At 43.5% G+C, this 15,368-nt stretch overlaps 1 protein-coding gene across 2 annotated transcripts in view; it reads left to right on the forward strand.

Moving 5' to 3' along the window:
* LOC109904327 (potassium channel subfamily K member 2-like) overlaps positions 1–6,044 on the forward strand; it is a 29,019-nt gene extending 22,975 nt beyond the window's left edge. For both annotated transcript variants that reach the window (XM_020501587.2, XM_020501588.2), the window contains exon 8: positions 4,916–6,044. In XM_020501587.2, coding sequence (XP_020357176.1) covers positions 4,916–5,266 — 351 coding nt within the window. In that variant the 3' untranslated portion in view covers positions 5,267–6,044. The remainder of the gene's footprint in view (positions 1–4,915) is intronic.
* Positions 6,045–15,368: the final 9,324 nt, after the last annotated feature.

The raw sequence follows: 15,368 nt of genomic DNA on the forward strand, positions 1-15,368 counted from the left end.
AATCAAATTTAAATACATTTTTTATTTGTCACATGCTAACAGTGAGTTGCTTACTTGTGGGCCATCCCAACAATGCAGAGAGAAAGCTTGTGGGCCATCCCAACAATGCAGAGAGAAAGCTTGTGGGCCATCCCAACAATGCAGAGAGAAAGCTTGTGGGCCATCCCAACAATGCAGAGAGAAAGCTTGTGAGCCATCCCAACAATGCAGAGAGAAAGCTTGTGGGCCATCCCAACAATGCAGAGAGAAAGCTTGTGGGCCATCCCAACAATGCAGAGAGAAAGCTTGTGGGCCATCCCAACAATGCAGAGAGAAAGCTTGTGGGCCATCCCAACAATGCAGAGAGAAAGCTTGTGGGCCATCCCAACAATGCAGAGAGAAAGCTTGTGGGCCATCCCAACAATGCAGAGAGAAAGCTTGTGGGCCATCCCAACAATGCAGAGAGAAAGCTTGTGGGCCATCCCAACAATGCAGAGAGAAAGCTTGTGGGCCATCCCAACAATGCAGAGAGAAAGCTTGTGGGCCATCCCAACAATGCAGAGAGAAAGCTTGTGGGCCATCCCAACAATGCAGAGAGAAAGCTTGTGGGCCATCCCAACAATGCAGAGAGAAAGCTTGTGGGCCATCCCAACAATGCAGAGAGAAAGCTTGTGGGCCATCCCAACAATGCAGAGAGAAAGCTTGTGGGCCATCCCAACAATGCAGAGAGAAAGCTTGAGAAATAATAGAGGACCTCCCAAGTGGTTCAGTGGTCTAAGGCACTGCATCGCAGTGCTAGAGGCATCACTACAGACCCAGGTTTGATCCCGAGCTGTATCACAACCGGCCGTGATCGGGAGTCCCATAGGGTGGCGCACAATTGGCCCAGTGTTAGGGGAGGGTTTGGCCGGGGGGGCTTTACTTGGCTCATTGTGCTCTAGCAACTCCTTGTGGCGGGCCGGGTGGCTGCAGGCTGACCTCGACTCCTTGTGGCGGGCCGGGCGGCTGCAGGCTGACCTCGACTCCTTGTGGCGGGCCGGGCGGCTGCAGGCTGACCTCGACTCCTTGTGGCGGGCCGGGCGGCTGCAGGCTGACCTCGACTCCTTGTGGCGGGCCGGGCGGCTGCAGGCTGACCTCGACACCTTGTGGCGGGCCGGGCGGCTGCAGGCTGACCTCGACTCCTTGTGGCGGGCCGGGCGGCTGCAGGCTGACCTCGACTCCTTGTGGCGGGCCGGACGGCTGCAGGCTGACCTCGACTCCTTGTGGCGGGCCGGGCGGCTGCAGGCTGACCTCGACTCCTTGTGGCGGGCCGGGCGGCTGCAGGCTGACCTCGACTCCTTGTGGCGGGCCGGGCGGCTGCAGGCTGACCTCGACTCCTTGTGGCGGGCCGGGCGGCTGCAGGCTGACCTCGACTCCTTGTGGCGGGCCGGGCGGCTGCAGGCTGACCTCGACTCCTTGTGGCGGGCCGGGCGGCTGCAGGCTGACCTCGACTCCTTGTGGCGGGCCGGGCGGCTGCAGGCTGACCTCGACTCCTTGTGGCTGGCCGGGCGGCTGCAGGCTGACCTCGACTCCTTGTGGCGGGCCGGGCGGCTGCAGGCTGACCTCGACAAATTCAAATAAATTACTATAGAAATCAAACTTTCATTAAATCACACATGCAAGATAGCAAATTAAAGCAACACTTGTTGTGAATCCAGCCAACATGTCAGATTTCAAAAAGGCTTTTCGGCAAAAGCAAAATATGCTATTATCTGAGGTTAGCACCTCCGTAAACAAAGAGAGAAACCATATTTCAACCCTGCAGGCGTGACACAAAACGCAGAAATAAAAATATAATTCATGCCTTATCTTTGACGAGCTTCTTTTGTTGACACTCCAATATGTCCCATAAACATCACAAATGGTCCTTTTGTTTGGTTCATTTCGTCGATATATATCCAAAATGTCCATTTATTTGGTGCGTTTGATCCAGAAAAACACTGGTTCCAACTTGCGCAACGTGACTACAAAATATCTCAAAAGTTACCTGTAAACTTTGCCAAAACATTTCAAACTACTTTTGTAATGCATCTTTAGGTATTTTTTTACGTTAATAATCGATAAAATTGAAGACGGGATGATCTGTGTTCAATAAGGGAGGAAAACAAACATTGACATTGTTAGTTTCTAAGATCTCCACCCGTCTCTCCTTATCAATGCCTGCCACATGTAATCGCTTCCCTGGCTCAACACATTCCAAGCTTAGTTGCACCCACTATATACCTTCCTCCTATAACCCTTAACTACTGGTGTAGACCCTCTACCTTATCCCTCCATCAGTGACATGAATAAGTAACATTTCATATTTACAGAACCCAACACTATTTAGCAGTCTTATGGCTTGGAGGTAGAAGCTGTTCAGGGTCTTGCTGGTTCCAGACTTGGTGCATCGGTAGTCTTTGACAATTTCTGGGGTCTTCCACTGACACCGCATGGTATAGATGGCAGGGAGCACGGCCTCCCTATAGGCTGTCTCATCGTCGTTGGTGATAAGGCCTACCACCGTCATGAAGTCAGCTAATTTAATGATGGTGTTGAAGTCGTGCACAGCCACACAGTCATTTGTGAACCGGAAGTACAGGAGGGGACTAAGCACGCACCCCTTAGGGGCCCCCTTGTTGTAGGTCAGAGAGGCGGATGTGTTGTTGCCTACCCTCACCATCTGGGGGCGGCCGTCAGGAAGTTCAGGATCCAGTTGCAGAGGGGAGTGTTCAGTTCCAGGGTTCTGAGCTTGGAGGGGACTATGGTGTTGAACGCTTATCTGTAGTCAATTATAAGCCTTCTCACATAGGTGTTCCTCTTATCCAGGTCAGAGAGGGCAGTGTGAAGTGCAATATAGATTGTTGGGTTGGTATGCGAATTGAAGTGGGTCCAGGGTGTCTGGGATGATGGTATTGATGTGAGCCATGACTTTCAAAGCATTTCATGGCTACAGACAGGAGTGCTACAGGGTGAAAGTCATTTAGCCAGGTCACCTTGGCGTTCTTGGGCACATGGACTAGGGTGGTCTGCTTGAAACATGTAGGGATTACAGGCAGAGTCAGGGAGTGGTTGAAAATGACAGTGAAGACACTTGCAAACTGTTCAGTGCATGCTCTGAGTAAGCATCTGGTAATCCATTCCATTGTGAATGTTAACCTGTTTAAAGGTTGTACTCACATTGGCTTCGGAGAGCGAGATCACACAGTCGTCCAGATCAGCTGGCGCTCTCATGCATGGTTAAGTGTTGCTTGCCTCGAAGTGATCATAGAAGGCATTTAGCTTGTCTGGTAGGCTCACGTCACTGGGTAGCTTGCTGTTGGTTTCCCTTTGTAATCCGTGATAGTTTGCAGGTCCTGCCACATCCGACGCGCATCAGAGCCGGCATAGTAGGATTCGATCTTAGTCCTGGATTGACAGTTTGCCTGTTTTATAGGTGTTTTATAGGCCTCCGGATTATAGGCCTCCTTTAGCTAAGTGCGGAAATTGCCTGTAATCCATGGTTTCTGATTAGGTTATGTATGTACGGTCACTGTGGGGGGGACGTTGTCAATGCACTTATTAATGAAGTTGGTGACTAATGTGGTAAACTCCTCAATGTTATCGGATGAATCCCGGAACATATCCCAGTCTGTGCTAGTAGGATGGTGCAGACAGACATGGCAGCTCTGCTTCTAGCTCCTAGGCAACTTTGCAGTATTTAGATTTTTTTGGTGTGTTTCTTCTTACATTATTAGCCCAGAATATTTTTTGTGTTATTACATACAGCAGGAAATAACTTTTGGAAATCAGAGCAGCGGTAACTAACCAGCATTACGACCAGGAATACGACTTTCCTGAAATGGATCTTTTGTTCGTACCCCCCAGGGAAATTGAACTTATCCCAGAGTCTGCTCGAAGATGCCGGCGGCGGAGAAGAGGTATTCGGAGTGGACTTCTAGTCCGACTCAGGGGGCGGGCACACCATCCACCGCTTCCGAGTATAATACCTGCTAATGTTTAGTCTCTTAACAATAAAGTAGATGAGCTCAGGGCGAGGATCTCCTTCCAGAGAGACATCAGGGACTGTAACATACTCTGTTTTACGGAGTCATGGAAATGTGGAAAAGGGGAAGGGGTCTGAATACTTTCTCGAATGCCCTGTATATTATCAATACATATTATCCATGCCCTTCAGCCAAGACTCCAAGAAAGATAGAATACAGTTCTTCAGGTTCCGTTGATAGGATAGTCTTGAACTGAGTTCATCCAGTTTGTTCTCCAGGGACCGCACATTCGCCAACAGAACAAAGGGCAATGGCGATATATTTGTTTGCCAACATAATCTCGTTAGGAGGTCGCCTCACCTGTCTTTTGATTTACCGATGCTTCCTCTTAGGAGTAATTAGGGACTAGTCAGGAGTAAGCAGAACGTCCAGAGCTGCCGACTCGTTGAAGTAGACATTTGAATCCAAATCAAGGTTAATGATCGCTGTTCTGATGTCCAGAAGCCGTTTTCGGTCATAGGAAATGATGCCGGAGACATTATGTTAAAAAAACAGTAGCAGAACAGGAACCCTTAAAACATCTGCTATCCACTACAGCTTCATCTTTTTCAGGTGACTTCCTGGATATGATGAGAACAGCACAGTCTCACACAGTATTTATCTCTCTCTCCTTCCCCCCCTCCTCTCCTTTCGGCCCTCATCTCTCTCTCTCTGTCCCCCCTCCTCTCTCCCTCATCTCTCATCCTCTCCCTCCTTCTCTCTCCTCTCCCCCTCCTCTCTCCCCGTCTTTCCCCCTCCTCTCTCCCTTATCTCTCATCCTCTTCCTCCTCATCTCTCTCCTCTCCCCCTCATCTTTCCCCCTCCTCTCCCTCTCCTTTCCCCCTTATCTCTCCCCCTACTCTCCACCCTCTCCCTTATTTCTCTCCCTCTAGGTAGGGGAGATCAGGGCTCACGCAGCAGAGTGGACGGCTAACGTCTCGGCAGAGTTCAAGGAGACTAGGCGTCGCCTCAGCGTTGAGGTCTACGACAAGTTCCAGCGAGCCGCGTCAATCAAAAGCAAAATGTCATCCGAGCTGGGCCTAAACTCTGACCCCGAGCTCACCCCACCCAAAAGGAAGATGTCCGTCAACTTCACCAATGAATTGGATCGGGAGAAGGAGCCGGTGTCCCCGCCTGTTACCAACAAAAATGGAAGTCCGTTCCTAAACGGGAAGGGGGTGGACCCTAAGAGAGGTGACATTGCTATTACACCTCAAGTAGAGGTCACAACCTTTAACCTCTGACTCTGCTTCAGCACAAGCCACGCCCACCTGGTTACAACAACCAATGGCAGCCATCTTTCAGCACAAAGTGATGATGTCATTGATAAACAACTGCCCTTATGACGGACTATATAACAATATAACACTATGAATCAATTATGAAGCATTTTGATTTTGAACTACAACCGAATAACAACATGAATTGTGAACTGTGAACAGATGTATCTGAATAGAAGAGTCACATTTGGGGAGTAAGGTCAGGGCAAAGCTGAATTCATCACCCTATTTCCTGTATAGTGTTCTACTTAATGGCCATAACCTCATAGGGTTCTGGTCAAAAGCAGTCAACTATATTGGAAATAGGGTATAACTTAGGACACAACCTTGGTTTATGTATACAATTTATTATGTTGCCAATGTATGAGGAATATTAGTGAGTATTAGTACGTCTCTATGCCTTGAGTCAGAGTATGGTTCGGTTCTATAGGGTTCTAAAGGGTTCCAAGAGGGAACCTTTCCCTGACTGTTAACCAGAACCGGACCGCTCAGGGTTTTTTTTCTACTGAAGGAACCACAGCGGTGCCTTAGTCCTTTTCTACCATGTGAATGAACAGACAATGATTTCTCTTGTCGATCATAACGCTCACTCTTGTCATTTAAAACAACGAGACAGTTTGTCTGTAGAACTACGTGGCTGTAGTCCTCCGAGCTGCTCCAGGGTTGCTGGGAGTTTGGAGCATCAAATGGATGCTCCACTTCACTAGGACTGTTTCAGGACAGATATTTTAACATTGGGGGGAAAAAAACGAGGCTTATGACTTTTGACATAAGTGCCAATTATTTGTGTTGTCAAAATGTCCTACTACAGTACATGCAACATCAATGTGAACCAAAACTCACCCTCGCCATGATGACAAAAAATGGCTGCCTTGCTTCGACACATTTCCTAAAATCGACAGTTCTGTTCAACATTATGTTGTCGTATTCAGAGCTAATGCCAAATCTGAAGGAGATTAAAAAAAAAAAAATGAATTTGGTGGGTGCTTATATTTGTCCTATTTCACACATGTACAAGTATATATTAATTTATTAATTGGAAATGTGTTTTTTTGCATATCCCACATTTTCCTGAGGCAGCCTCAGATAGTGGGGTAATAGCCAGGGTCTGCCATAATCAACGGAAACCCTTGAGCAATTAGGATTAAGTGCCTTGCTTAAGGTCACATCAACTGATTTATTACCTAGTCAGCTCTGGGATTCAAACTAGCAACCGTTCAGTTACTGGCTCAACGCTCTAACCGCAAGGCTACGTGCCGCCCTAAGATGAGGGTGTGGTGGTTGACTGTTAAGATACCTGCTGTGTTCAGACCATAAAAATCAGATCCCTATATCATGTCTTACTCCCTAAGGAGGTGGAGGAAGTAGATCCACATGGTTCATCAATCTGTTCAATGTCTCAGCTAGCTCTCCGCCACCGCTCGTCTCCATATCCAATTAGGATTGATTTGTTTTCACATGACTATCTGTCTTTTCATATGATACATTATCTAATAGCAGACCTTTTTATGTTCAATCTAAGGTATGTTTGATGAAACCATAGTGGGGTATTTGAGAAGGAGGAGGAGGAGGAGGAGGAGGAGGGGGGGGGGGGGGGGGGTTTGACCCAGCCGATGTGAACTAGCTAGTGAGAGCTAGCCATTGTGCAGTGACGTCACCCGCCCGGAGATCTAGTCAACTGTCACTTGCAGAGTGACAAGCTGGTCAGCATCTTGCTCTGTCAGTAACACGGTTGACTTGAGTGCGTAAGTGTTGTTGTGGGTTTGAGTCCCGGGTTCCCCGTACAGGGATGAACTCTGTTACATGGAATCGGATGTGTTGCAGACGGATACACAGGCCAGATGACTTTGAATGTTACTTGAAACGTTACAAACGGACAAAGAACAGTTTTTTACAGGCAAAAAAACCACCAACACATGAAATCATTCAGCATTACACGCACACTCACACACACACACATACCTGAGGGGTTCTCTCTCACACACTCTGTGTACACCTGCCATTCAACATGCACTTTTATTTTACCACTCGTGTTTTAAAGTTACAACATTTTTATTGTTTTCACAGCTAACTCTTTCACCATGAAGGCTTTCGTATCGTCGTTATGCGGAGATAAACTGGAACTGGTCATTTTCTATTGATGTTGCTGCCTGTCTGGCGCGCAGTCCACAGAATCCATTAGAACCAGTGTGAAACCACGGCTACCGTTCCAATGTCCACACTTGTATCCCATCTAGAATGCAAGCTTAATAAGTGTCAGGCGAGATGCTAAAGTGGATATTGGAACAGATCCTGTATGTGAAATCCCTGACAACGATCATTTCAGAGAGCGCTACTATCTCTGACTGAACACCATTAGTTATTAGGTAGTAGAGAGATATACAGACCTGCTATCTTAATTCGATTGGTCTGGTGTCGCTGATCATTTTCCTGTGCAGCAGGAAATGCTAATTATATTGTATTCAAGGTTTAAGGTCTAAAGTTAGGAATTTCCACTTTAAAATGTCAGACTAGATTTGCCCTAATGAAAAATGTATCAACCACTCGTCTCAGCATATCCAATTATGATTATGTCAATTAATTACAAAAATAATAATAATAATAATTCCCATTTCCTGCTGTGAGAAGCAAGGTAAAATCGAGAGTGCATCTATAGGGGAGTGTGTTAGGGGGATAGAGAACAATACAGTACTGTAATAACATGGGTCGTGTCTGAATACCCATGCTTGCATTGTAAATACTGTAGTATGCTTGTTGGGTATGAGGAAATAGAACACTTTATAGTATTTGAGATTTTGAAAAATTAGTATGATATAATAAATGCCAGGATGTTATACTAATTTCGGCTTTTCATTAAGTAGAATTCGCTGCACGTTATTTATTTTTATTTTACTAGGCAAGTCAGTTAAGAACAAATTCTTATTTTCAATGACGGCCTAGGAACAGAGGGTTAACTGCCTGTTCAAGGGCAGAACGACAGATTTTGTACCTTGTCAGCTCGGGGATTTGAATTTGCACCCTTTCGGTTACTAGTCCAATGCTCTAACCACTAGGCTACACTGCTAGTGAGGAAGAGAATCATATTTCCCGACTCACGTGTGTTTGACAACAGCCGATAATCAGAATAAGAGGCGCAACTAAAATGAACAAATGACAAGGTAAGATAACAAGGTAACGAGGAAGTAGATGCCGTCTTCTCAGTATGTTATTTGTTGCTTACTGCATATGTTTTTACTAAACAGCATGTTCTTAATAGTATGTACTACTAGTATTAGTACACGGTATGTCGTTGTAGTAAGTAGTATGCATGATTTAGGACATAGCCATGGTCTTACAAGCCTGGGGAGAAGTGATTCCGGTCCTGACGATGTGTTGCTTGTTATTTCCACGGTAGTGCCATAGTAGTGGCTTGGTCTGTCTGTCTTTTGCCTTTTCTCTGTCTGTGTTACTGTCAGGCCTGGGTCCAATATGCATTTGTTTTGTTCCAAATACTTGAGGTGCATTTGATTTATCATGGCTAGCACGCAGAGTTTGCACTTGGGACTATTCCATAGGTTCCATTGGGCTGGACTAGTCCTTTTCATAGACGCTAACTAGCTTCAGCGCCTATTTACGATAGTATCTTCTGGCAGGAAGACATTTGTTATTAAGAAAGGCCGACACTTGCTCTAAATGTTAACATGAATTGCTCGTGGTACGGTTTTGGAAACGGAAGTAAAGCATTTTTCATAACAGCGAGAAATAATTGTCAAAAAACAAAAGGTTAAATGACTTTTAATAGGGTTAGGGTTCCCGCACAGCCTTATATCCATGTTACAGAGTTTGTTTATGGAAAACAGAGTTGACTACCTGTGCTTATTAGCGATCTGTTTCTCTGAACACCTTTGTCTAAACGGAAGACAGACACCCATAAATGTGTTGTCAATGAAAAATACTGTCGGCTCCAAACTGTGGTAAAACCAGTTAAAATACTCTACAGTTAAGTGTATATTTAGCATTTTTGTGAAATAATTGTTGATGTGATATGAACGTAGCTGGCTTGATTATTTCCTGAACTGTACCGCAATTGAGAATCGATTCACATTTAGATGGAGTATTTGGTTGTTTTGGCTGCCAGAGCCAATTCCCCCTTTTAAACAGAACATGAAAGGTCCTTGGACTACAAGGAGGAACGTTAGGCTCCTTTATAGTCCATTATTGGGCTTGGGTCAGACAAGCTAAATCAAGCGCATGTGAACTGTGTATTTGGCCCATGTCTGGCTATTATTACAGTATCATTAGCTTTGACTCTAACATGGGTTACTGATGGCTATTAATTAACATGTATGAACTGTTATTAAGTATTCTGCAAATACAACACCAGATATGTTAAGTCTTCTGTGATTGTTCATCTTTGTTTTATTTGGGACAATTCTACACTGTTGGTGCTCTGGCTGTTCGGCCCAGACTTTGTCATCCACAGATAAACGTTGATTCTGAAAAAACATCTGTAGAACAAGTCTATATAACTGATTTCTTTCTTTTTGATATATCTAATGGCTTGAAAATATACATTATTCTCAATTCTTCTGTCTACTGCCTCATTCAAAAACACTCACCAGCCATATGACATCTATTGATATAACTTGAGGTCAGTGGTTTTGTTCATTTAGACAACATAACTGAGGTTTCATGTGGATGAGTATGTGATGGTTGCTTCATTATCATTTTACAACGATAGTTCACCTCAAAATATAATGGAATCAGATGGTGCCTGCCCAACTTTCCCCTTCATTGGTATGAAAAGCCTGCATATTTCTCCTGTTACAGTATCTACACAACAGATAGCATGGGATATGGACTCTAGACCATATTTTTTGAGGTTTGATAAGTTGTGACAGGGTTTTGTTTCTGGGTGGACTATCACTTTAATCTGATGATGAGAGCGGAGAGACACCCCCAAACTAAGTCTCTGGTTGGGACATACTGTCTGTCCTCAGAACGGGCCATTTGGAGTGTGAGGTGATGTTATGTAAGCTGGACTGGGTGGCCAAAGTCAACAGACAGACAGACGGTATGCAGACCGATATCCCAGGCCTCAGATACAGCAGCCCACGGATATTAATCCATCAACCTACAACACACAGGGCAGGCACGGATTCACACAGAGCGTCAGGGTCAATTCCATTTTGAATTCCAGTCAATTCAGGAAGTACACTGAAATTCCTATTATCTTCAATGCTTTTCAATTAGGAACATTTTGGAATTTAGTGTTTGGTTTACTTTCTGAATAGACTGGAATTGAAATGAAATTGACCCCAACCCTGCACATCATACAGCACAGATATGCATGGCAGTGTGACAGAGCAGATGATGTTATTGTCCCATCCTAGTTCCCACAGTGGTATCACTGTATAACAATCACTCAGCTGCTAAATCTGTTTGTAGAAAAGTTATTATGACCTACAGTTGAAGTCGGAAGTTTAAATACACTTTAGCCAAATACATTTCAACTCAGTTTTTCACAATTCATGACATTTAATCCTAGTACAAATTCCCTTTCTTAGGTCAGTTAGGATCACCACTTTATTTTAAGAAAGTGAAATGCAGCAAAGCACCCCCACAACATGATGCTGCCACCCCCGTGCTTCACGGATGGTGTTCTTCTGCTTGCAAGCCTCCCCCTTTTTCCTCCAAACATAACGATGGTCATTATGGCCAAACAGTTCTATTTTTGTTTCATCAGACCAGAGGACCTTTCTCCAAAAAGTACGATCTTCGTCCCCATGTGCAGTTGCAAACCGTAGTCTGGCTTTTTTATGGCGGTTTTGGAGCCGTGGCTTCTTCCTTGCTGAGCAGCCTTTCAGGTTATGTCGATATACAGTAGGACTCGTTTTACTGTGGATATAGATACTTTTGTACCTGTTTCCTCCAGCATCTTCACAAGGTCCTTTGCTGTTGTTCTGGGATTGATTTGCATTTTTCGCACCAAAGTACGTTCATCTCATGGAGACAGAACGCGTCTCCTTCCTGAGCGGTATGACGGCTGTGTGGTCCCATGGTCTTTATACTTGTATACTATTGTTTGTACAGATGAATGTGGTACCTTCAGGAATTTGGACATTTCTCCCAAGGATGAACCAGACCTCTGAGGTCTTGGCTGATTTATTTTTATTTTCCCATGATGTCAAGCAAAGAGGCACTGAGTTTGAAGGTAGGTCTTGAAATACATCCACAGGTACACCTCCAATTGACTGAAATTATGTCAATTAGCCTATCAGAAGCTTCTAAAGCCATGACATCATTTCCTGGAATCTTCCAAGCTGTTTTAAGGCCCAGTCAACTTAATGTATGTAAACTTCTGACCCACTGGAATTGTGATACAGGGAATTATATGTGAAATAATATGTCTGTAAACAATTGTTGGGAAAATTACTTGTGTCATGCACAAAGTAGATGTCCTAACCGACATGCCAAAACTATAGTTTGTTAACAAGAAATTTGTGGTGTGGTTGAAAACAAGTTTTAATGACTCCAACCTAAGTGTATGTAAACTTCCGACTTCAACTGTACATATGTGACAGGAAACGAATAGACTACTGTCTGACCTGAAGCCATTACCCTTTACACTTATGGGAATTGGCCTATATGGATAGAGATAAATTGAAATGTTTCTTACAGAAGAAATATGAATAGCATATACATAAACATTGTAACAATTGAAAGGTAACAATTTGGATATTATTTGAAAATTATTGGACCAAAGTTGAGGACACAACAGTTCAAATGACACAAGACTGAATCCAAACATTACACTGTTGATTTGAGGTGCATTTTACATGTACTGTACTTTTCTGTACGCATTTGTTAACGAAATCTGAAAATGCTCTGGATACATTCAGTAACATGATTAGGGTTTGAGTGAGAGGACTATCTGGTGGCCCCACACCTCTATAAAATGTGGGCTAGGTGCAACATACTGTAAGACAAAACAAGGGTTTGAGTGAGAGGACTATCTGGTGGCCCCACACCTCTATAAAATGTGGGCTAGGTGCAACATACTGTAAGACAAAACAAGGGTTTGAGTGAGAGGACTATCTGGTGGCCCCACACCTCTATAAAATGTGGGCTAGGTGCAACATACTGTAAGACAAAACAAGGGTTTGAGTGAGAGGACTATCTGGTGGCCCCACACCTCTCCAAAATGTGGGCTAGGTGCAACATACTGTAAGACAAAACAATGACAAGGGTTTGAGTCAGAGGACTATCTGGTGGCCCCACACCTCTCCAAAATGTGCACAGTTCCTACATAATTCCAATGCATTTTTATGACTCAAAGAAGATTGTTCAACTATAAGGTGCTTTTTTGATCTCTCCTAGCTGTGCCGTTGAGGAACTAGAGCAAGTACACTGGTAGTTGTTGCATCCCCGCCCTCACACCATTACTGTTGTTAACGCAATCCAAAAACTGCCTATTATAAATCACAAATCGGGGTCAGGTGGGCATCATTCGGCAGCTTATTCTATTGCTCACATGAAAATTGTACTTCTTAAAGTTAATATTCTGTTAACTCATATAGTCGTTTTTTGTGGTCAAAGCATAAATTGGAGAAGCAAAGAAAACCTCGAACTTGTATGATGTCATCCTCCTGAGGAGGACGAGCTGGCCAATCAGTGGTCTACTCGCATTGATATTTTTAATGACCGGTATGGTCACCATTGCAAAACAGAAAACACACACAAAAAAGCTGCTTTTTAACCTTACAGAGCCTTCAGAGAGTATTCACACCCCTTTGACTTATTCCACATTTTGTTGTGTTACAGCCTGAATAAAACATGGATTAAATTGAGATGTTGTGTCGCTGGCCTACCCCATAATGTCAAAGTGGAATCATGTTTTTAGATTTTTTTAAACTAATTAATTAAAAATGAAAAGCTGAAATGTCTTGATTCAATAAGTATTCAACCCCTTTGTTATAGCAAGCCTAAAGAAGGGCACTTATTGGTAGATGGGTAAAACAAAGAAAAGCAGACATAGAATATCCCTTTGAGCATGGTGAAGTTATTAATTACACTTTGGATGGTGCATCAATACACCAAGTCACTACAGCCTTGATTCCTAACTCAGTTGCCGGAGAGGAAGGAAACCGCTCAGAGATTTCACCATGAGGCCAATGGTGACTTTAAAACAGTTACAGAGTTTAATGGCTGTGATAGGAGAAAACTGAGGATGGATCAACAACATTGTAATGACTCCACAATACTAACCTAAATGACAGAGTGAAATGTCCTGAATACAAAGCGTTATGTTTGGGGCAAATCCAACTCAACACATCACTGAGTACCACTCTTCATATTTTCAAGCATGGTGGTGGCAACATCCTGTCATGGGAATGCTTAAATGTTCCTGAGTGCAGTGGTGTAATGTACTTAAGTTATAATACAGGTGGACAGTTGCTTTAAAGCTACTTTTCTGCAATTCTACACATTTTGCCATTGCTTATTGCGTGTTCATGTGCTATCTGAGGAGTCCCCAACCTCTTAGAGATGCACTTTGTAAAAATCTGGCATTTCCTGGTTGCTAAAATAATTTCAGATTATGTGACAAAATAAGCAAGGATAGTGTAAGAGAATCATTGTACCATCTAAACTAATGTGAAATATATTTTTCATAACCAAAAATATTGTATTTTCAGCTGTTCGAAAATCTTTTTTTTAAAAGCTGGTGAAAAAAACCGAAAGTAAAAGACTCAAAAACAAAACTTGAAAATGGGAAGCATAGAAATATAGCACACACAGAACCGACCTACCCCTTCTTAGACTTGCTTTCAATGACAATGACAGATCTATTACTCATATTTCTATGTGAATTTGGTCAGGTCGCCCAAAAAGTTACATATTGCAGCTTTCATTTACAGCATTTCCCTCAGACAACAAAACATGTGCAAAAGTTTCTCAATTAAGCGGGAAGGATGGGGGCAAATTCTCGTCACGTGTGGTGCTCAAGAAAGGTTGTCAGTCACAACCCATACAAAGCTGTGAAGCGCAGACCCTATGGTCTGATGCAATGTACAGCATGTTACTGTACAGCCACTGCGTTCCAATGTAGGTGCTTATCAAACCCAAATCTTCAATTTTCAACCTATACATAAGCATTCACTCCCACTTTTGTTTTTATTTTGTTGCCTTACAACCTGGAATTAAAATATATATATATATATTTATTTATTTTTGGGGGGGGGGGGTTGTATCATTTGATTTACACAACATGCCTACCACTTTGAAGATGCAAAATGTTTTTTATTATGAAATAACACAACAAAAAAACAAAACTTGAGTGTTCATAACTATTCACCCCCCCAAAGACAATATTTCGTAGAACCACCTTTTGCAGCAATTACAGCTGCAAGTCTCTTGGGGTATGTCTTATTGTGAATTTTTCAGTACATATGTGGCAATTATTTATTTCAGAAGGAGCCAGCGAAACTAGTTATGTGCTTTGGGTCATTTGATACCATTCGACATGCACGGCTGGTTATTCCTATAACTGTTATGTCCAACTATGTACTGTTGCTATGGTTACACCTCTTGGTTATTTTCCAGAACAGGGTTGTCCCTTTCAGAGGAGTTAGCAGGATGACATGTATTGGTTATTCCTGTAGAGTGCCAAGGTCTATTACTATGGTCCTACATGCATGAAACTATTTCTGTGGCTCTACAGGTTCCATGTCCTAATATGAAGGTAATATGATAACGGTGGCTAAATGCCAGAGGTGATGAGCCATTAAGAGGAGTTACTATGAGTATGACGTAAGGAGGACAAATAGTAGTCTGTGCAAAGACTGGAAGGCAATTGTTTTCATGAACCAGCTCGGCTTTTGTTAAATTGATGTAATAAAAGTATGTTTGAACTCACATACTCCGGTATTTGTGAAATATGATTGACTGAATATTTCCACGACAGTCTCTATAAGCTTGGAACATCGAGCCACTGGGATTTTTGCCCATTCTTCAAGGAAAAACTGCTCCAGCTCCTTCAAGTTGGATGGGTTCCGCTGGTGTACAGCAATCTATAAGTCATACTACA

This window comes from Oncorhynchus kisutch, linkage group LG14 (assembly GCF_002021735.2).
Source record: "Oncorhynchus kisutch isolate 150728-3 linkage group LG14, Okis_V2, whole genome shotgun sequence".
NCBI lineage: Eukaryota > Metazoa > Chordata > Actinopteri > Salmoniformes > Salmonidae > Oncorhynchus > Oncorhynchus kisutch.